The sequence below is a fragment of the Hyperolius riggenbachi genome, chromosome 1 (genome assembly GCF_040937935.1).
Source record: "Hyperolius riggenbachi isolate aHypRig1 chromosome 1, aHypRig1.pri, whole genome shotgun sequence".
NCBI lineage: Eukaryota > Metazoa > Chordata > Amphibia > Anura > Hyperoliidae > Hyperolius > Hyperolius riggenbachi.
Window position 1 is genome coordinate 363,561,403 of NC_090646.1, and position 23,254 is coordinate 363,584,656.

At 42.6% G+C, this 23,254-nt stretch overlaps 1 protein-coding gene across 3 annotated transcripts in view; it reads left to right on the forward strand.

Annotated features, from left to right (window-relative positions):
* Positions 1-23,254, forward strand: part of CLTA (clathrin light chain A) — a 41,535-nt gene that overhangs the window by 12,020 nt on the left and 6,261 nt on the right. Inside the window, exons 2-6 of one of the 3 annotated variants that reach the window (XM_068234249.1) lie at positions 1,986-2,014; positions 5,069-5,186; positions 9,046-9,157; positions 9,727-9,780; positions 19,464-19,499. In XM_068234249.1, coding sequence (XP_068090350.1) covers positions 1,986-2,014; positions 5,069-5,186; positions 9,046-9,157; positions 9,727-9,780; positions 19,464-19,499 — 349 coding nt within the window. The remainder of the gene's footprint in view (positions 1-1,985; positions 2,015-5,068; positions 5,187-9,045; positions 9,158-9,726; positions 9,781-19,463; positions 19,500-23,254) is intronic. The other 2 variants (XM_068234250.1, XM_068234251.1) reach the window with 2 other exon arrangements.

Here is a 23,254-nt window from a genome sequence, read left to right on the forward strand (position 1 = left end):
AAATCTTTTAAATCCCTGATTTACTTTCTGACATTTATTACATGGTGACATTTTTACTGTTGGCAGGTGATGTAGCTGCTGCATGCTTTTTGGCAGTTGGAAACAGCTGTAAACAGCCATTTCCCACAATACAACAAGGTTCACAGACAGGGAACTGCCAACAGTACCTCGATCCTCATTGTTTCTTGTGGGAGGGGTTTCACCACAATATCAGTCATACAGCGCCCCCTGATGGTCTGTTTGTGAAAAAGAATAGATTTCTCATGTAAAAGGGGGTATCAGCTACTGATTGGGATAAAGTTAAATTCTTGGTTGGAGTTTCTCTTTAACCTCCTTGCCGGTCTAATTCCCCCGGCAAGGAGGCAGCGCAGTACTTTTTTTTTTTTTTTTTAAATCCTGTAGCGATCCCAGGGCTCCCTACATGATAGCCGCTGATCGGAGTAAGCAGGAAATCCCGTTCAGAACGGGATTTCCTGCTGGGCTTCCCCGGTCGCCATGGTGACGGGGCGGGATGACGTCATCGACGTCGGGACGTCATAGGGAATCCCGATCCACCCCTCAGCGCTGCCTGACCCTGATTGGCCAGGCTGCGTGGGGGGGACGGCGCGGCGGATTGCGGCATATCGGCAGCGATCGGAAGTTACAGGCAGCTAGCAAAGTGCTAGCTGCTTGTAACAAAAAAAAATATGCAAATCGGCCCAGCGGGGATCTGGGAAATCCTCCTGCGCAGGTTACCCCGAGCTGAGCTCGGTATAACCGGCAAGGGGGTTAAAGGGAACCTAAACTGAGAGGGATATGGATGTTTCCTTTTAAACAATACCAGTTGCCTGGCACTCCTGCTGATCTCTTTGGCTTCAGTAGTGGCTGAATCACAGACCTGAAACAAGCATGCAGCTAATGCAGTCTGATTTCAGTCAGAGCACCTTATCTCCATGCTTGTTGAGGGGCTGTGGCTAAAAGCATTAGAGACACAGGATCAGCAGGAGAGTCAGGCAACTGGTATTATTTTAGAAGGAAAAAAATCCATATCCTCCTCAGTTTAGGTTCCCTTTAAAGCACACCTGAAGTAAAAGGAATATGGAGGCTGACATATTTAATTTTAAATAATGCTCATTTCCTGGCTGTCCTGCTGATTCTCTGCCTCTAATACTTTTAGCCATAGACCCTGAACAAGCAAGTCGATCAGATGTTCCTAACAAAAATCTGACAAGATTAGCTACATGCTGGATTCAGGTGTGTTCATCAGGTACTACTGCAGCTAAAGAGATAGGACCTTCAGGCAACTAGTTCTGATTAAAATGAAATCGGAATGGAAGCCTCCGTATATCCCTTGCTTTAGGCTCCCTTTATCTGCTGGTATACAGTTTCAGTAACTGAGCATTCGAAAAAGTGAAGAAGTGATGCCTGGAAGATCTGTGCAAAATGTCGCTGATGGCATTTACAGGATGAGCCGCCTGCTGGTTTTTATCACCCCAAACTGGGTGTCAGGTAGGTTTGCCACCTCATCCCTTTAAATATCGGCACATATGTGTTATACATGCCTTGTGGCTAGTTAGATGCAGTTTAGACACTGATTATGTGTGAGTAGCCACAGAACCTGTATAACTTAGCTGTGCCGGTATTCAAAGGAATGAGGTACCAGTACTGTGATTTACATATCGCTATGTGCTTTTCTTCATGGTGTTTCAATTTTACTTGTAACAAGTGTATTTTGCACATCTTGACACCTGAATCTGTGTAGAGGTATGAGCACATATTATTAGCATCAGGATGTTGCACTTCAGACAGAATGGCGGGCAGACTTGACCAGTTCAGCCTTTGCATACCAAGCCTCTTATGTGGTGATTTTAATATAAACAGGATATTCTTTAGTTACTTTGGGTGGGCATCTTAGGAAGTAGTGTGCATTCCAATATGTCTGTACCATTAATTTATATACCGCACATTTGTCTTAAGTGTTCTTTTTCTTTCCATTTCTGTTGCAGATACTGTTATGAATGGAGACTTTTATCAGGTAAGACACCTCTATATTTATTATGCTTGCATTGGCTTTTTATGATGGTCAGATTTTTCTTAAATATCCTTCACATCACAATTCTCTCCAAAATGCTAGCAGAGAGGTCCTCGGGTGATCTGGGTTTGGTGCATGTTTAGCTCTTTGCATAGCTTGCAATACACTTTAACTGAAAGTGTTAGGAGTATCATTATGCAGATCTAATAGTGGTAATTTTCTCTTCACTATAGAGGTAAGCTCCTAGTTTTCTTAGTTACAAGACCTGTTAAATGGGTGTATTTCATAATACACTTCAACTATAATGGAGAAAGGAGCTCACTTGCTGTAGTGTGGTACAGGGATATTCATCTGAAGTTCTTTCTTGAGTGCATCAAGTGTATGTATGTGTGGGTGTTCAGCATTGGTATAGTATTAAAGCTTAAGTAAATTCAAGCTATGTTTGTTGTAGTGGGATGGAGGATATTCCTGTGGAGCTCTTTACTGAGCATGAAGAGGTGCATAAGTAGGTGTGTTACAGGCCCATTCCATAATGCTAAAGCTGAACTTAATTCAAGCTATGTTTATTGAAGTGGGCTTGGGAATATTCAAAGACAGCCCATTTTTGAATGCATGAAAAGAATATGTGGGTGTAAAACGTGCTTCAGGACAGCCTTTAGTTTTAAACATGAAGTAAATTCAATCTATTAAAAGTCTACGGTAGCTAATGTCTTTCTAATCCAGCGATGGGAAAACTACGGCCTGTGGGCCACATCCGGCGCTGTTCATCCGGCCCGTCGATAGGCGGCCAGACTCCTCTTTCCCCCCTCCCTCCCTGCACTGTCACAAGGGTTAAAACTTACCTGCTCGCCACTTCCTGTCCATGGTAACGGTGTGACGTGCCAGCATATCACACGCCTACTGTCAGAGTGTGATATGCTGCCAGCATGTGATACCATGGCGTGTCATGTGACGATCTGTACGTGACGATGTTACCATGGAGACGCGATGCAGGAAGCGTCGAGTGGGTAAGTTTTAATCCCTCGCAACTCACCCGCTCGCGACTCTACAAGGAGGGGGGAGGCCAACAAATAATAGGTCCTCGCAATGCGGTCCAGGCTGCGTAAAGTTTGCCCACGCCTGGGTTAATCCAATTACATTTAGGATAAAGAGCACAGGTGATTGGCTGTAACTGGACACCAGCAACTCCAACAACTCCTTAAACGTTTATGATCCTCGTGGGAGTCCACATAAAAGTCCTCTTCTCTTGAACAATTACAACACACTCGTAAGAATGAACCGCATGGGCGTACAATTGAGTTGGTTGTGCGGACAGGCCGCATATGCGCAGTTGCGCATGACTCCTTGCTAGGTCACACAGGTAATCCACCAGCATGAGAATGAAGGGGATCCAGAGGATTCCGAGGGACCTTACGGACTATGGGGGGCTGGAGGTAAGTTCTGCATTTTCTAGGTCTGTTCAATGTTCCTTTAAAGGGGAAGCAAGTGCCCAATTTGGGTACTTTCCTCAATAGAGGGATGCCTCTGGATGATCTAGATTCTAGAGGCTTTTCCCCGTCCTACTCCTCCTCACAGTTGCTCCGCTGTCAACCCTTGTTGATGACTCGTACATTTTTTTTTACTGCTAAAGTGTAAGTGCGTTTGTGCTGCTGCGCAGGCTCAGTGTGTCCGTGCTTTGGAGGTTCCTGCTTGCGAACAGCTTGGAGGAGAAAAATGGGGAAAGCCTCTTGAGCATCCAGAGACTTACCCCCCCCCCTCCCCCCAGGGAAGTTTCGGTTTTTCCCTTCCCCAACTGACTTTACTTGAGCAAATCCAGTTCCCACCCCAAGCGCTGGCATTTTATTTCCCAAAAAGATAAGAATATTTTTGTCTTTACTATTAAACTGTCGGAAATTGTCTTATCCTGTCAGTTAAAAATGTTATACGTGTTTTTATTTGAAATGGAAGGGTGTCTGTTTGCAGGGATCTCTTCCTGGAAAGTTTTTATCTTCACTTTAAATATACCTAAAGCCCATCCTCGGCCCAATACCAACCCCATTCTCGCAGCATACCTGTCTCAATGATAAAGGAAAGGCTGTGGTCATTTATAGTATAAGAAGGCCTCAGTTTTCAGGTAGTTATGTGGACCTCTGGAGGAGCGGGCGACTGTGGAATGCATGAGGGACCATGTGGGGTGACCAGAGCAGTGGTCACAGATGTCTGGTAACCACTTACATTATTTTTCCCCTCTTTTCTAGTGTTTTGTCTTGTTACCTTTTCTGTTATGCACACACTGCTTAACCACTTCAGCCCTCAGCGGTTTTTCACTTAATGCATCCGAGCAATTTTCACCTCTTATTCATTCACCAATAACTTTATCACTAATTATCACAATGAAATAATCTATATCTTGTTTTTTCTGCCACCAATCAGGCTTTCTTTGGGTGGTACATTTTGCTAAGAAATATTTTATTCTAAATGCATTGTAATGGGAATATTAAGAGAAAAAAGGAAAAAATTCATGTCAGTTTTCGGACATTATAGCTTTAAAATGATACATGCTACCAAAATTAAAACCCATGTATTTTATTTGCCCTTTTGTCTCAGTTATTACACCATTTAAATGATGTCCTTATGTCCAAATTTTTTTCTTTTTTTTTTGGCTTCCTGTAAGCGTACTTACAGGAAGTGAAGAGGGGATGTGTAACAGAACAATCGTGGCTTCTCCATAGAAGCCGGTGATAGTTCTAAGCGACCTGGATCAATGAATGGGATCTGTTTTCCCATTCATTGATCTCCGGGCTAAGGGCGGCCCGCGAACCCAGGCGGCTCCATGTTCTCATGGACGGTGCTCCTACATCCAGCATGCATATTTGGACGTAGGAGCTACGTCCTGAAGGCTAAAGTGGATAAAACATTTGAAATACTGTGTCATGTGCAAATGTATTTTCAAGCATGTTTTGGTTTTACTTACTGTATATGTTGCTTCATTTATTTTTTTACATTGAGAAACTGCGCAATATTTTTGCGCGGTATTAAAGCTGATTGTATTGGATTTCTTCCCCTGTGTTGCTCCAGGAGAGTAATGGACCAACAGATGGTTATTCTGCAATTTCACATGCTGACCGCCTGCAAGCAGAACCAGAAAGTATCCGTAAATGGAGAGAAGAACAAAGAAGCCGTTTAGAATTACTCGGTGAGTAGATTTATGGTTTGATAGGCTTAAACCTGCTTTTACATAGATCATATTCTTCAAAAACAAAGTGCTGCCGTGTGAACTAAGAATAGCTGTAACATTCATATCACTGAAACAATGACACACCAAAGACTTCCATTTAAACGAAAGTGCTCATTAGCCATTATTATAACAGGCTGGTAAGCTTTTTCTCCTGAAATGTATTTGCTCTTTACCATCCTACTGTGATTATCACCATCCATTGATCTATAGCTTGTTCCACTGCAGGCATTCTAGCTCATGGCATTTTCAGATTTTACTTTGTAATGCACTTTTTTCAGGGGCTTTTCTACCAAATGTCATTTGAAAGTGGCACATTAAGGTAGATGTCTAGCTCTGGACAATACGGCAGGTACAGTAAGGTCATTAGACAACACTGTAAACTGCAGCTTTGTACATTGCAAACCATTAAAACCTGCAAATATTTACCTATCATCGGTCGTAAGTAGATTGACTCTTTTCTTCCAGTGTTACTTTGGGACCAGGGCCGGATTTCGGCCAAGGCCACCTGGGCCATGGCACCACAGGAGCATGGGCACCAAAGCAGCAGGCTAAATTGGTGCAGTATTTGCATGCCTGCAAATGCTGCAATGCAGGGAGATCAGACGAGCGCCTGACCGCGGTACTCTGCTGCTAGCAACCTGTGTAGCAGCCACCTCGCTCTCTGTGCACATTTGCATTGTGGCAGACGGCTATGGACTTGGGCAGTATTGGAGACGGGAAAGGAAGAGGAAGCTTCTGTACTGGAGGCAAGTGGAGAATTGAGTGACACTGATGGCTGCTGTGGTGTGAAGGCAAGCTAACTATGTATACTGAAGAGAGGGGGGGGGGGGATTGAGGGAGCCATCTGGCTACCTATACTGGAGGGAAAGGGGGAGGGGTAATCTGGCTACCTATGCTGGAGGGAGGGGTCATCTTGTTACCTATATTGAAGGGGGGGCGGCTGGTGACAGTGGCCTTGGGCGGTAAAGCGTACAAAACCGGCCCTGATTGGGACAATAATGTGAGAGAATCCTTTATTCTCATTCTTTGAAGAATGTATAATTATCAGCATCCCAATACAAGGGTGCTGTATTGGAATAGGAAAGTATAGTGCGTAGAGTATTCATTACTCTACAGCAATGCAGGAGAGTGCTGCAAACATCTCCAGGTATGTAACCTGCCTTCACACCAGAAGCGCTTGTCTGAGCGTTTTGCGATTGATTAGCATTTTTAAAATTGCTCCCATTCACTTTCATTAATCAATTCGCGGTAAAAATTGGCGCGTACGTGAAAGACACAACGATTTTTTTATTTATTTTTTTTATTTTTACTGCAACTTTAATAAAAGTGAATGGGAGTGATTTTAAAAAATGCTACACACACACACACACACACACACACACACACACACACACACACACACACACGCCACACACACACACACACACACACGCCACACACACACGCCACACACACACGCCACACACACACACACGCCACACACACGCCACACACACACACACGCCACACACGCCATACATCAGGGGACTTGATGGCCAATCGACCGTCCAATTCGATTATTCTAATCTAATCAGTGCTGCAAAGTTCATACCTGAACGACACTGTGAACAATGTTGGCCTGAAATTGGTCACATTAGTCGGTCACAAATACTGCAGGATGTAGGGCCGACTTGCTCAACCGGGTTCACGGCAGTATCGGCCTGCGATATTGGAACAAGCAACTAACGTGACAAAACCCCCAGTGCTGTCCCCCCCCCTTTTTTGGGGGGGAGGGGGGGGGGGTTCTTATCAGTGAGGGTCACGCTGTTGTCACTTCCTGTCTGAGTTAGGACTGAGTCAGCCACTTACATACCTGATGTTTAACTCTTTCAGGCAGAGAAATACATGTCTATCTCATCATGTCACATGTCACTTTGGGTATCCTTTAAACTATCCCACACAAAGGACTGTAGCCTTTCTAATTTAATAGGAATACCAACTCTCCCAGGGCTATGCACACTTCAGATGATGACTCCATGAGGAGAGCAAGAAGTTTTTTGTTTTTTTATAAAGCGGATCCGAGATGAAAAACTATAACAAGTAACTTGTCTATATATCTTATCTAAAGTTTAGATATTTTACACAGCAAATCTAGCTACAAACAGCTTCAACAGTTTATGATTATTTATTCCTGTGATACAATGAGCTGCCATGTTCTGTTTGTCACATTACACACAAGCAAGTTGCTGTGCATCTCCAGCCGTCAGCCTGTGAAAACTTTACTCCCCTCTCCTCCTCCCTCCTCCTCTCTGCCTCTGAAATCACTGGCTAGTAACCTCCTTCTCCTCCTGCCCTGATCTCCCATAAGCCCTTGCTACAAAGGCTCAGAGTGCCAAGGCACTCTGTAGAAGCTGTGGGCGAGGCTTGTTTACTTTATAGGGAATTAGAGTGTTAAAACAAAACAAAAAAAGTATTTGGCTTGAGGAATGCCCTATATACAATAGGAAAGGAACACAATTATGCAATGGGTAAAAGTTTCTTGAATCCACTGTAATGCACCGTTTGGCAAAGTGAATAATATTGGCACATCGTGTCTTCACTTCTAAATGTTTAAAAGTATTTGTGCCAATCACTCTTACTCCATACTCTTAGGCCACATTGACATGTTGTGGTGCCTTGTCTGTAAAAACAGGATTGCAATGGAGGGAAAAAATTGCACTGTGCGTTAGATGGTTTCCACCGCACTACAACAATATACTTGCACCGTTATCAATGTGGTTATATTGTCTGACGCAATGCACCGCAACGAGCCCCTGTGAATGTAGCACTAGTGAGGTTTTCATGAAGGGCAGGGGTGCTTGTTCATATCTATGAACCCTTGCTACTCAAACTGCTTAGGAACAGGGTGCAGGGTACATATATTAAGCTTTCTGAAAACTACTGCTGCCCACAGCTATGTAAGCCATTCTATAGGAAGTGGTTGGTGAACGGCTCCTGACTGGCTACTTTGAAACTGTTTATTTTTTTTTTAAAGTTTCTTTTTATTAATTTTTAAAAGATAAACAGTACATACATTGAAAACAATAACCCCTATAAACATTTGAGGGTTATAACAGTTAACAGAACTAAAGAAAGGGGCTCACAATATATGACTGCACTCTCAACACAATACATCAAGAAATATATCTATCCCATCCAAGTTACTTAAGAATTATATTTCCAAATTGACATGACTACTGTCCTCATGTTATTAGCATCGTTATAGTAAATCCCAGGGCTGTGGAGTCTGAGTCGTGGAGTCGGAGCAATTTTGGGTGCCTGGAGTCGGAGTCTGGAAAAAAATGCTAATTTGTTATCTCATACACGCAGAAAAAACGGTGCAAGGTAAAGGACACCTATAGTGAGAGGCATATTTTAAAACCATACCAGTTGCCCGGCTTCCTGCGGATCTTTCCATCTTCAGTAGTGTCTGATTCACACACCTGAAACTAGGTGTTTCTGACTAAAACCAGTCAGACTTTAGTCAGAAATCCCTGATCTGCATGCTTGTTCAGGGTCTATGGCTAAAAGTATTAGAGGCAGAGGATCAGCAGGGCAGCCATGCAATTTGTATTGTTTAAAAGAAAATAAATGTCAGCCTCCATAGCCCTCTCACTTCAGATGTGCATGAATGTCTACATAGGACTAGGTGCAATTGGGCTTAACAAAACCAGTGGAAGATTAAGCCCAGCATTGTGTGCCTAGATATCACGACTGCATTTATTTTAATTTTCCACAACCTACTATTGTGACCTTTTTTTTTTTTTTTATTTTTTTTTTTTTTTTTATCCTGCTCCAGACGCCAATTCTCGAACACAGGAATCGGAGTGGAAAGAGAAAGCTGCTAAGGAGTTAGAAGAATGGTATACAAGACAGGATGAACTGTTACAGAAGACAAAAGCAAATAATCGGTAAGACCTCTTTTTTTCGGCAACGAGCAAAACACCATCTCTTACACCGAGGTCTGATATCATTTTCTTTTTATAGACTACCAGCTAAACTGGTAACAGTAGGACTGTCCACCATAGCGAACTGCAATCTGGTATCTTAGTTCCGTATTGGCTCAGATGTAATGCTTGTTTCATTCAGTTTTGGCATTCTATTCTGACCTATATTATAAAGCGACTTTACGGTACATTTTGTTCTAACTTTACTCCCGATTTGTGTTGCTGAGTCTTAGTTCAGTATAAATTAGATAGGTATTTTTGTTTGTTTTTGCATATATGTAAATTCCTTTTTTACACTAGTTATATTTAATTTTTTTTTTTTTACACTAGTTGTATGTAATTTCCTCTTGAGTGTCAACCCTAATCCACCTCTTTTCCTGTAACCTTGTTATTAATTGTGATGATTGTTTTTACTAAACGCCTTTTTTCTTGCCACACTGATTTGTCTGTCTCTGATATTCTCCTTTTTCAATGCTTTCTCTCCTTTTTTTCTTGTCTGCTTGCCTTCTTTTTGGACTTCTTGCTGTCTGTAGAGTGGCAGATGAAGCTTTCTACAAACAACCCTTCGCTGACATGATTGGTTATGTGTATGTTGTACTAATTCTACTTACAATTAATGTACACTGTGTTTCTTTCTCTGGTAATTCTTTGAAGTCTTGTGCTACTTTACCTGTTCCAGTAAATCAAGCTAGTAAAAATTGTAACTATACTTTATACAGTACTGTATAGGAGAATTTTGCTATGAATATTAAAGATGAACTCCAGACAGACTGATAATATAAATATATAAATATTTTATTTTTTAATCCTGTCCAGCCATTCCTGTGGTTTACATAGCTACTCGGCTTACTATGCTTAAAGGGGAGCTTAACTGAATACAACTTAATGACTAAAGTAGCTGTTTTTTTTTTTTTTTTTTTTAGTATTACTAAATTAGTCATTGCTTGTCCACTGAAAATGTTTTCACATTTTAACCTCTTGAGGGCCGCAGTGTTAAGACCGGGCCATTTTTTGTTAAATTGGCCACTGCAGCTTTAAAGAGGAACTCCAGTGAAAATAATGTAATAAAAAAAAAAGTGCTTCATGTTTACAATTCTGTATAAATGATTGTCAGTGTTTGCCCATTGTAAAATCTTTCCCCTCCCTGATTTACATTCTCACATTTATCACATGGTGACCTTTTTACTGCTGGCAGTTGATGTAGCTGCTGCTTGCTTTTTTGGCAGTTGGAAACCACTGTAAACAGCTATTTCCCACAATGCAACAAGGTTCACAGACAGGAAACTGTCAGGTGTACCACGGTCCTCAGAGTTTCTTTGTGGGAGGGGTTTCACCACAATATCAGTCATACAGCGCCCCCTGATGGTCTGTTTGTGAAAAGGAATAGATTTCTCATGTAAAAGGGGGTGTTAGCTACTAACTGGGATAAAGTTCAATTCTTGGTCGGAGTTTCTCTTTAAGGCAAGCCTGCAGGGCTGCACAACTCAGCACACAAGTGCTTCCCCCCCCCCCCCTTTTCTCCCCACCAACAGCTCTCTGTTGGTGGAGTCTGATCGCTCCCCGTGTTTATTTTTTTAATATTTATTTTTATAATTTTGACTTTCTTCCCCCCCCTGTCAACCAATCAGCATGATCGGCTGTCATAAGTGGATCACTTCTGCAACAACAGTGGGGACAGGCGTGTCACACGGCTGTCTCCAGTACAGCGCTGCTGCAGATCGCAGTGCTGTACACAGGTATTAGATGGCGGTTTCGCCATCTAACAGTCTCCGATCGGCACTGGGAGACTGAAGGCGGAGCGGAGCTCTTCCTTCCAGGCAGGAGATGCGTGCGATCTCCTGCTAGCCCCATAGAGAGCTGTTCACGCCAATCGGCGTGGAGCGGTCCTGGGGCTGCCACCGCATTCACGCCAATTGGTAGGTAGTTAATTTACATTCTTATATTTATCACAAGTGGCAGCATGTATGTTTGTTGTGTGTGTTCGAAGTGAGCAGAAGCACCCGGTCTCTGTGACATTATAGCCTAGGATGAACATCACTGGGAGGGTGTGGTTACATACCAGTATATAGATACTGGAAGTATTTCTGATGCTGAAACCAGGATAATTCACACAGAGTTGGGTATCCTGAATTATTTAGTACATTCTTCTATAGGTTGTTGGGGTGCCTCTGCAACTCTTCCATTGTTATAAAGGAACACTTCTTCGCTTGGTCATTGAAGTGTAATTAAACCCTACTGATAAAGAGGTATGAAGAAGTAAGTCACCTAGGTGTCGCCTCTGACACACATCAGCCTTTGGGTGTACGTGTCCCCCAATATTTAGAACACACCCACTTGACCGTGCTCATGTACCCACACACAGGTATCTTCCGTGCTGTCAGCCGTTTTTGCAGTATAACAATATTTCACCTTAGTGGCCTTTTAATTACTTTTATTTAAAGGAAACCAGAGCTGAGTTTAACTAAAAGTTTTATACATACCTGGGGCTTCATCCAGCCCCATGCCCACTGATTGGTCCCATGCTGCTGTCCTCAGTCTTCTTCCTCTACAGTACTGGGTCCCATAAAGACTGCCCGTCACTGGCTGAAGTTAGAGACTGAGAATGGTGGTGTGGGAGCAATCCGAGCACATGGTGCTGGAGGAAGCCCCAGGTATGTATAGACTTTAAGTTAAACTCCGCTCTGGTACACTGTATAGAGAACCCAAGGCATCAAGTAAATACTTACCTCTCACAAATACAACACTTTAAACATCCACAGATGACTGTGTGGATATTTTTAAGTGTCACATTTCTACAGTGATCATTTCTATAGTTTGCTTACTAAGCAACTGAGCACAACTTCTTGGAGAGAAAGTTAGGCAGCTATTGAAATGGTATGAACCAGTAGAGTTTAATATTAAATCATTAAAAGCTCACTTTTCCCAATGTTTTTTTTAAAGGTAGTTGTAGTTGCTGGATTGCAATGGAGCGATCAAAGTCTGTTGTCTATGGGTAAGGTGTGTGGTTGGTGCCTGGTGCTTGCATGATCTGGCGAAAAGGGTGGCAAGCAAAAAGTGCAATCAGTGGGGTTAAATGGCTGGCTGAGAAGTAACCTCACCTGAATTGGTGGCTGGTAAGCCTCTATGGGGTTCCCAACAGTACAGCTTTGTCCCTCTCGCCGAGGAGCAGGCATGCGGCTCGTTATCCAGCCTGGCGTTACAATTATTGCGGCCGCGGGTGGCTTTTTTTGAAAAAAAAAAAAAGGTTATTTTTTTAGTATAGCTAGCACTAGGCTAGCTACACTCTCCCCCCAAGTCTCCCAGCACTGTGAACACGCAATGGCCGAGACTTCCGCCATAACTTCAGGCGTTGCTATGGCGACAATCGGACATGATGTCTGACGTCATGCGCAGTTCCGATCGCCGCCATAGCGACCTCTGGAGGCTATAATGGCGCGGGGGGGAAGGGGGTAAGCAAAAACAGTGCCGATCGGTGGGATCAGAGTGGCGGCAATTGGAGGAGTGATGTACATAGCCAAGTGCTAGCTACACCCCCTACGAAAATTTGGTGCAGAAAGCCCCCCCAGGGGCTGAGCAATCCACCATGGCGGTAATGGACGAGCTGAGCTCGTCATTACCGCCGAGGTGGCTAAGGCTCCTGTTATCCCCCGCTGGGGTCCTCGCGGAGCTGGTGCCTGCTCTAACCCGGCACTGCAATGCAGCTTAGCACTGAGCAGGTTGCAAGCAGCCGGTAAGAGTAAAGGAATTGCTGTGGAGTGTGAGTGGAAGTGAAACACGGCTGTTTTTTTTTATTTATTTATTTATTTTTCCTCATCCCCTTATTGCCACTGCTGAGGAACAGTTAAATTCATTTCTCTACAAAGTAGGGTTTTTTTTTTTAATGGAAATTAGTGTAGAATTACTATTTCATAGCATGAATAGCAGGTGAAAATGGCAGAATCTATTTAGGGAAACTGTTTAAGTTTACAATGATTTTATTTTCCAAGGCTGAAGAACACAAGCATACCAGGGCTGTATTTTTTAAGTGAAGAAGGGTCAGAACGTTTTTTGGTTTAGCTTTGCTTTGTCTTTACTGGGCAGAATTTTACCCGTTCTCTTGCCTTACTGGAAGGGGTTCTGGGAGATGGACTTTATTGCTGTCTGAAACATTAGAGCCCTTTGTTCTTGCCAGAGGAGGCTGGCTGGGGCCACCTCTACCTAGAATCTTCGGTGTGTACGATGGGCCATGATCTGACTGGTAGATAGTCTGAGCTGATCGCAGGCTGAGGGTGGTGTTCTACTCACCCAGCCATGTTGCTCCACACTGCACTGCATTATCAGCAGCCCTCCATAGCAACAGACCCGGCCTCGAACTCCCGAGCGATTGACTTCCAATCCTTGCTAGGAGCTAGGCCTCATATGTGTGCTTGGCTTTTTGTCGAAAGCCATGTACAAAGCAGAAACAGACTGACATGTTTTTCTAGGTTCTATCTTCAGAATTTTTTTTGCGTGCACTTCCTCTCTTTTTTGTAAAACGTGAAATGAATAAAATTAGTGATTTCTTTTTAACAGAAACCGGTCAATGAAAACTAATACAGGGGGTGCAGAATTATTAGGCAAGTGGTATTTTTGAGGAATCATTTTATTATTAAACAACCATGTTCTCAATGAACCCAAAAAACTCATTATCAAAGCTGAATATTTTTGAAAGTAGTTTTTAGTTCGTTTTTAGTTTTAGCTATTTTAGGGGGATATCTGTGTGTGCAGGTGACTATTACTGTGCATAATTATTAGGCAACTTAACAAAAAACAAATATATACCCATTTCAATTATTTATTTTTACCAGTGAAACCAATATAACATCTCAACATTCACAAATATACATTTCTGACATTCAAAAACAAAAACAAATCAGTGACCAATATAGCCACCTTTCTTTGCAAGGACACTCAAAAGCCTGCCATCCATGGATTCTGTCAGTGTTTTGATCTGTTCAACATCAACATTGCGTGCAGCAGCAACCACAGCCACCCAGACACTGTTCAGAGAGGTGTACTGTTTTTCCTCCTTGTAAATCTCGCATTTTATGATGGACCACAGGTTCTCAATGGGGTTCAGATCAGGTGAACAAGGAGGCCATGTCATTAGTTTTTCTTCTTTTATACCCTTTCTTGCCAGCCACGCTGTGGAGTACTTGGATGCGTGTGATGGAGCATTGTCCTGCATGAAAATCATGTTTTTCTTGAAGGATGCAGACTTCTTCCTGTACCACTGCTTGAAGAAGGTGTCTTCCAGAAACTGGCAGTAGGACTGGGAGTTGAGCTTGACTCCATCCTCAACCCGAAAAGGCCCCACAAGCTCATCTTTGATGATACCAGCCCAAACCAGTTCTCCACATCCACCTTGCTAGCGTCTGAGTCAGACTGGAGCTCTCTGCCCTTTACCAATCCAGACACGGGCCCATCCATCTGGCCCATCAAGACTCGCACTCATTTCATCAGTCCATAAAACCTTAGAAAAATCAGTCTTGAGATATTTCTTGACGTTTCAGCTTGTGTGTCTTGTTCAGTGGTGGTCGTCTTTCAGCCTTTCTTACCTTGGCCATGTTTCTGAGTATTGCACACCTTGTGCTTTTGGACACTCCAGTGATGTTGCCTCTTGGCAGCTGCACGCTTGAGTTTTCTCAGTTCGTGGGCAGTTATTTTGCGCCTTGGTTTTTCCACACTCTTCTTGCGACCCTGTTGACTATTTGGAATGAAACGCTTGATTGGTCGATGATCACGCTTCAGAAGCTTAGCAATTTTAAGAGTGCTGCATCCCTTTGCAAGATATCTCACTATTTTTGACTTTTCTGAGCCTGTCCTTCTTTTGACCCATTTTGCCAAAGGAAAGGTAGTTGCCTAACAATTATGCACACCTGATATAGGGTGTTGATGTCATTAGACCACACCCCTTCTCATTACAGAGATGCACATCACCTAATATGCTTAATTGGTAGTAGGCTTTTGAGCCTATACAGCTTGGAGTAAGACAACATGCATAAAGAGGATGATGTGGTCAAAATACTCATTTGCCTAATAATTCTGCACTCCCTGTAGTTTCTAAACTCCCTCCATTCCATTTAGAAAAGAAGAGAACATCAGGTTGGATAAAAACAGGGAACACCAAGAGCCCCAATAGTGTAATTCGTACTGGACAAGGTGGCAATAAGTTTGTGTTGCTAGATACTCACAAGTCAGGGTCACCAGCAGGCAACCACTGTAAAGGCAGGTGGGGAGATTGTCCTGACCCCACTCAGGATTAAGAAGTCGCTCTCTGTAGACAGGAAGAAAGGGTAGCAACCCTCCACCAAGGGTGGACTCAAAATTGTATACAATGAACAGAGGCGCCAAAAGTATAAGATTAGATTAAATGAGCTTAAAAACCAACTTGAATGGCAAAATTGACTGAGGAAGTGGTGGTCTTACCTCCCTCAAGCAGATACGACAACGACTGCGATTCAGACAGTCAAACACATTTATTAGGAACTCCAAAAAGAAATGCAACGCGTTTCGCAGGTTCAACCCCGCTTCATCAGGCAATATAGGAAGGAGTATCAATCTGCACAAGGATTCAAATTCACAGAGGCGCTTAATTTGAATCCTTGTGCAGATTGTTTGATACTCCTCCCTATATTGCCTGATGAAGCGGGGTTGAACCTGCGAAACGCGTTGCATTTCTTTTTGGAGTTCCTAATAAATGTGTTTGACTGTCTGAATCGCAGTCGTTGTCGTGTCTGCTTGAGGAAGGTAAGACCACCACTTCCTCCTTCAATTTTGCCATTCAAGTTGGTTTTTAAGCTTATTTAATCTAATCTTATACTTTTGGCGCCTCTGTTCATTGTATACAATCAGGTTGGAGTTTGGCTTTAACATATACCTCATACTCTTAACTTCCACGCTAATTCCATACAATTAATAATTTAAAATGTCCTGTCTAATACCATCTATCAGTCTAGTTTAAGTTGCATCACCTTTTATTTTTGTTAGGTTAAAGAATGCTTGTACAACCTCCATTCTGGAAAATTATCACATTTTTGGTGATAATTTTATCACCAAAAATTATCACATTTTTGGTGTTTTTTGGGCAGGTCCTGTGCAATTAATTACTTTGTTTTAAAGGGTACGTGCAAGGCTTTTTTATCCATATGAGTGGCTCCATGCTACTGTGCAGGCATGGGCCATTAGCGCGCAGTGTGGGCACGTTCGTTCACTTACAGGAGCAGGGTGTTGAAAAAAGAGGTCCCGGCAAACAGCTGTGGGCTCAAGAAGGATCAGAGATCTATTGAGCCAAGTGTATAACTTTTTAGTTTTTTTATAATTCACAGGTTTGCGTTAAGTTCTCAAACACATTTGCAATTCTTTTGCAGACTCTTAAGGTGGCCATACACTGGCCCGATTCACCGCCGTTTCGACAGCAGATTCGATCACTGGGATCGAATCTGCTTCCAATCGTTCGCGCTACACGCCGAATTTCGATCCTTTTCGTCCGATCCCGTCGATCGCTCCGTGCGGGAAAATTAACGTCGATCGCCCGCGGGTAGGGAGCGTGTCGCTGGCGGCGTTCGAGTACCCGACGACCGACGCAATAGAGCCGCATACATTACCTGCTCCGCCGGCACGACTACCCCCGGTCACCGCTGCTCCGTGTCCGCGCTGGTCTCCGACATGCTTCAGTTCCTCCTGTCCGGCAGGAAGTTTAAACAGTAGAGGGCGCTCTACTGTTTAAACTTCCTGCCGGGCAGGAAGAAGTAAAGCATGCCGGGGCCGGAGACCAGAGCGGAGACGGAGCAGCGGTGACCTGGGGACTGGAGTCGCGCCGGCGGAGCAGGTAATGTATGCGGGCGGGGGGAGCTGCGGCAGCACCACCACCACTACAACAGATTGTGATCGGTTTCAGGCTGAAATCGGTTCACAATCTGTTTGCAGTAAAGGTAGCCATACGATCCCTCTCTGATCAGATTCGATCAGATAGGGATCTGTCAGTTGGTCGAATCTGATGGCAATTAGACCAGTGTATGGCTACCTTTATGTTCAAATTATTAGCATTCTTCTTTTCCAGTCTTGCAACTATACTTTATACACTATACTATACTACCGTATACTATACTGTACTATACTAATCTTAGATGGTTGTGTGGACAACATGACTAGATTAAAATTCCTGAGGAGCAAATCAGTGACATGACTACACATCCTGAACAGTAGAGTAGCTGGAAAATGCCTTAGGGACCTGGTTCCACAAGCAGTGGTTTTGGTACATTGAGAGTTATGAGGACTCTCCACAAACTGTTTCTTTTTTTAGGATGGTGGTAATTTTAAAAGCAGCAGAGGACAGATTCCAATTTTTATTTAAAAAAAAAAAGTAACCTCCCCTTAAAGGGACTCCGAACAGTGCAGAAACTATGAAAAGATGCACATCATTTTAAAGCTCTCTTTCTCCTCTTTCCAATGATATATAAACCGCCACCCTACGCCTTTTAGTTTTCGCTATTTTCGCGATTGAATTTGCCGCGGCCGCGATTTCGATCGCGAAAATAGAGAAAACTAAAAGGCGTAGGGCAACGATTTAGGTGTCGTCAGAAAGAAGAGAAAGAGAGCTTTAAAATGATAGCCATCTTTCCATAGTTATATTGTATTACACAGGGCGACTTTTTGTCAAAGTCAGCAGCTGCATTCAGCAGAATGGAGCTGCTGACACTGGGGAAAGTGTCGTCCTGTGTAATACAATATAACTATGGCTTGATGGATATCATTTTAAAGCTCTCTTTCTCCTCTTTCTGACGACACCTAAATCGTTGCCCTACGCCTTTTAGTTTTCTCTATTTTCGCGATCGAAATCGCGGCCGCGGCAATTTCAATCGCGAAAATAGCGAAAACTAAAAGACGTAGGGTGGTGGTTTATATATCATTGGAAAGAGGAGACAGAGAGCTTTAAAATGATATGCATCTTTCCATAGTTTCTGCACTGCTCGGAGTCCCTTTAAGTGGTGATCTAAACTGGCACTGCCGTTGGGCAGGGGTTAAGGGGAACACCATTGCTTACCTACGGGGTGCTGCTCCTCTGATCCCTCCATCGCCATCTTTGCATTAAACCGTTAGATACATATCTTTCATTATTTCTTCTCTGCCATATCTGTTCTTCTCTACTGGCCTTGTGAATAAAATGAACTGCTCTATTCTAAACTCCCTGCTGATTCTGTAATAAGGGTGATTTGCGAAATATGCCATTAAATGGGCAGGTGTACAGAGGATTTTGTAACAGTGAACAGGGCTGAGAACACTCCCAGCCATATAGTTTAATTTGGCTAATATCAATTTTTTGTTGGGTCACAAATGGCATGTATTTTACAATTTTACTTTGCTCTCCATATTTTCTGGGTGGAGTAGGAATTATTTTGGAAGCTGTCCATACATTTTAACATAGTCCTATAAGTTGTGAGTACCATTTTACCTAAGTTGAAGTGTCTCTGCATCCATGTCAGCTGTAGTACGCATGCACGGACAGGATTGCAGCTTCTGCACATGCACACTATGGCTGCACTCCATGCCTGCTCTTTAAGGATCCAGGGCTGCTGCAGGTCCTGATTGGCTTCCCAGGAGGAGGGGGGATCAGATGGGCGGGGTTAGCTGCTGCCACTGGATCTAGCACCAGTAATTGTAACAGGCTTATTGTCTAGTTTGATAGAAAATGTACGTTTGCCTGTTTGTCCATCCCGATTTGGTCATTGAGCCTAATGAGGGACACAAGGCAAAGTGTGTATACACATCGGTCTAATATTGAATGCAATAGTTTATTAAGTCCTTTAAGTTTAGCTTTACGTACAACTTTACTGGCACTGCTCAATAAAAATGTTTCCATTGATAATGCAGGATAATTTCAGCATAAAATGGAAGAATAGCAATAGAGCTTTGTGTACAATAGAGCAGTCTTTTGGCACTGACCATTTTTTCTTGTTCTGTTATGTGTGAATACTTGGTGACATTGTGCTATGTATGTGTTTTCTATATAACCATGAAATAAGCTTTGTTTTGCCCCACTGTACCTTGGAAGATGAATTTTTAAGCTACCAATGACAAGCCAGTTTAGTAATTTAACCTGAGCTGTTTTGTAAAATAAATAAAAGTAAAAAAGTAAAAGGTTTGACAGCATGCCATTATGCATGTCCCGCATGCCATCGGCATTTTCATTTTCTAAACCTGACTTAAACTTTTTTTCTTCTTGTTTTTATTTCTTCTCTTCACCAAAAAGCACAAACATAAACCATCCTTGCTACAGCCTAGAACAGTTAAGTAAACTCTTCTCACTGCCCCCTTAAACCTGTTTGTCCCATGGTTAGTGCTAGTGTTGTAGTGACCTGTCTGCAGTCGTGTTACCCATCCCGATTCCAGATGTGCTTATGCCTCACCATAAAATGCCCATCTTTACTGTAGTTTTTATTTTCTTTGCTTTACTGACTTACCTTTTATATCACATTAATTTATTTTTTTATTTTCCTCCTTGCTTTTTGTGAGCACAACATTAAAGGGTCATTCCATTTTAATTCAACAAATGGCTTTTGAATCACCATTTTTGGCTAGGATGACTCTTGGCATATGACTCACACTTGTGTTCCAGAGCTCAGAAAAGGTTTTTCTTCTTTCTTAATAATGTTGCTTTCTTATGAGCTAGAATTTCTAATATGGTATACAGGTAGTTCCCGGTTAACGAACGATAGGGACTGTAGGTTCATCCTTAACCTGAATCCGTTCTTAAGTCGGAACGCTGTGCCATCTCTGTCCCCTTAGCCTCCTATGAACCCCCCTTTGCCTCTCTGCCTCCCTCTGTGCCTGTTTGTTCCCTACAGGGCCTTTGTTCTCCTTCTGTGCTCATTGCCCCCCCCCCCCCCCCCCGTGCCCCTCTATGTTCCTGACTCTTTTTGTACCACCTCTGTGCCTCTGTAACCCCCCCCCCCCCCCCCCTGTGCTTCTGTACCTCCGTTTGTACACTCCATGCCTCTTTTTGTACCCCTTGTGCTTATGTACCCCGTCTGTGCCTCAGTGCCTCCCCTTGTGCCTCCGCTTTGCCCCTCCCCTGTGCCTCTGTTCCCTCTGGACTCACCTTCCAGCCCAAGTCCAAAGCTGCCTGTGCTCCGCTCTCCGCCTCCTGCTCTTTCTAGCCGCATACAACACTGCTAGATGCAGCATCGCATCGCTTCTTGTGTGTCACATAACATACAGGAAGCAGAGTGATGCATCTAGCGGTGCTGTAGGCGGCTAGAGGGAGCAGGAGGCGGACAGACAGCGTTGGACTCTGTTCAGAGGTGAGTCCAACGCTGATGCTGCTGTGGGGACATGCGCCGGCACACCGGGTGAAGTTTGAAGCCGCTTCTTCACACTTCCCCCACACGTAAATGATGTAATCGCGATGGGATCGGGCCGTTCGTATCGGCGGGTGGTTCGTAAACCGGGACTACCTGTAAAAAAAAAAAAAAAAACTACTACTACAAAGAGATTTAAAACCTACAGTGTTCTGAACTTAAAGTTGAAAATCTTTTTTACGAAATAAAAATAAATATTGGTTTCACAATTTTTTATTTTTTATTTTGTTACTTTAAAATACCCTTGAGCACATTTTATATTTGTAAGCATTATTTTTCAACCAAGGGTTCTTTTAGATAAACGGCACGTTAAACGCGACATTAGCTGCTCATTTGCCAGGATTAAGCACCTTCAATTGCAAAATAATACAACCGAATGGGAACGTTTTTAACCACAAGCGTGTCACGGGTAGACATACGGTGCTTCTGCCTGGTAAAAAACAGTGCACATAGCATACAGGGCTGTTTGCTCAGATGCGCATGTGGAGATTGGCACAAGTTCTAGTGGCTTGCGACCAGATATAAGCATCCTGCACATAAACCGAGGCTTACTAGCAGTTAAAGAGGAACTCCAGTGAAAATAATGTAATAAAAAAGTGCTTCATTTTTACAATAATTATGTATAAATGATTTAGTCAGTGTTTGCCCATTGTAAAATATTTTAAATCCCTGATTTATATTCTGACATTTGTCATCTGGCAAGTGATGTAGCTGCTGCTTGCTGTTTTGGCAGTTGGAAACCGCTGTAAACGGCTATTTCCCACAATGCAACAAGGTTCACAGACAGGAAACTGCCAAGAGTACGTACTCAGAATTTCTTTGTGGGAGGGGTTTCACCACAATATCAGTCATACAGCGCCCCCTGATTGTCTGTTTGTGAAAAGGAATAGATTTCTCATGTAAAAAGGGTTATCCGCTACTGATTGGGATAAAGTTCAATTCTTGGTCGGAGTTTCTCTTTAAGTGTACTGCTGTCAGCTGTGCATCTGAAAGATGCACCACATGGAAACATTTTAGCCTCCCCTTTTGCCCTTTTGAGTGAGGGATGGATGGAATAAGATTACTTTTTTATATAAATATATTTATATACAAGAGAGAACACCAAGAGCCCAATATAGTGTAGTATGTACTGGTAAGGTATAATTGATAGAGTAATATTAATTTAATACTCACAAACCAGGGTTACCAAGTAGGCAACCACTGTCAAAGCAGGTGGGGAGATTGTCCTGACCCCACTCAGGATTAAAAAGTCGCTCTCTGTAGTTGAAGGAAGGGTACAACCCTCCACCAAGGGTGGACTTGATGTAGATAATAGGATAGCAGAGGCGCCAATAGGATAAAAAACACTAAAAGAACTTAAAAACCCATCTTTGTAATAGAGGAGGCAGTGGTGGACTCACCCCCTCCAAGCAGAACACACGACTGTGGATTTTCAGTCAAAACAATTTTATTGGATACTCCAAATAATTTGGAGTATCCAATAAAATTGTTTCGACTGAAAATCCACAGTTGTGTGTTCTGCTTGGAGGGGGTGAGTCCACCACTGCCTCCTCTATTACCAAGATGGGTTTTTAAGTTCTTTTAGTGTTTTTATCCTATTGGCGCCTCTGTTATCCTATTATCTATATTTATATACAAGTAACACCTATACGTGTGTATTTTAGGATTAAGTTCTAAGCCCTTAATTAAAAGTTGCAAATATTAACAATATTACGGTAAATTTGCAGCAAAAGCTCAATATAACCATGTTTTTTCTTTAGTACACTTGTTGAGCTTTCCAGCTCAAATAAATAGATTTGATAAGAAATGAGGTACAGCTCTCATGAAAACATGTTAGATCATTTTTGTTTGCTGTTCATGGTGTGATGAAAATGCTTTTATACCAGGGACAACATTTCTGACCCATGGAATGCAAGTGTAATTCACATATCAAGTTTAATCTAAATTAAAAATACTGAATTTTACTTTTTGTCCAATTAAAATTGAATGGTCCCTTAGGCTCTGGCTGCTATTGTAAAATGGGGCATCTTGTGGAGTTAAAGAGGAACTCCAGTGAAAATAATGTAATAAAAAAAAGTGCTTCATTTTTACAATAATTATGTATAAATGATTTAGTTAGTGTTTGCCCATTGTAAAACTTTTAAATCCCTGATTTACATTCTGACATTTTATTACATGGTGACATTTTTACTGTTGGCAGATAATGTAGCTGCTGCTTGCTGTTTTGGCATTTGGAAACAGCTGTAAACAGCTATTTCCCACAATGCAACAGGGTTCACGACAGGAAACTGCCAAGAGTACGTGCTCAGAATTTCTTTGTGGGAGGGGTTTCACCACAATATCAGTCATACAGCGCCCCCTGATGGTCTGTTTGTGAAAACAAATAGATTTCTCATGTAAAAGGGGGTATCAGCTACTGATTGGGATAAAGTTCAATTCTTGGTCGGAGTTTCTCTTTAAGATACATGCTCGACTTTCTAGAGTTGCTGGACATTTCTGGTAATGCTGTGGCAGAATTTGCAAAATCTAAATGACCGGGAACTGTAGCAATATTTAAGATCGCTTATTAGACTAGCTGACTGCATACTAGTCTCTTGTAAGGTTACCCTTTTATGTACTAGGCTTAGCTGTTTATCTTAGAAAAAATGCCTTTTAATACTTTTGTATTTGGTGTTCTAGTAGA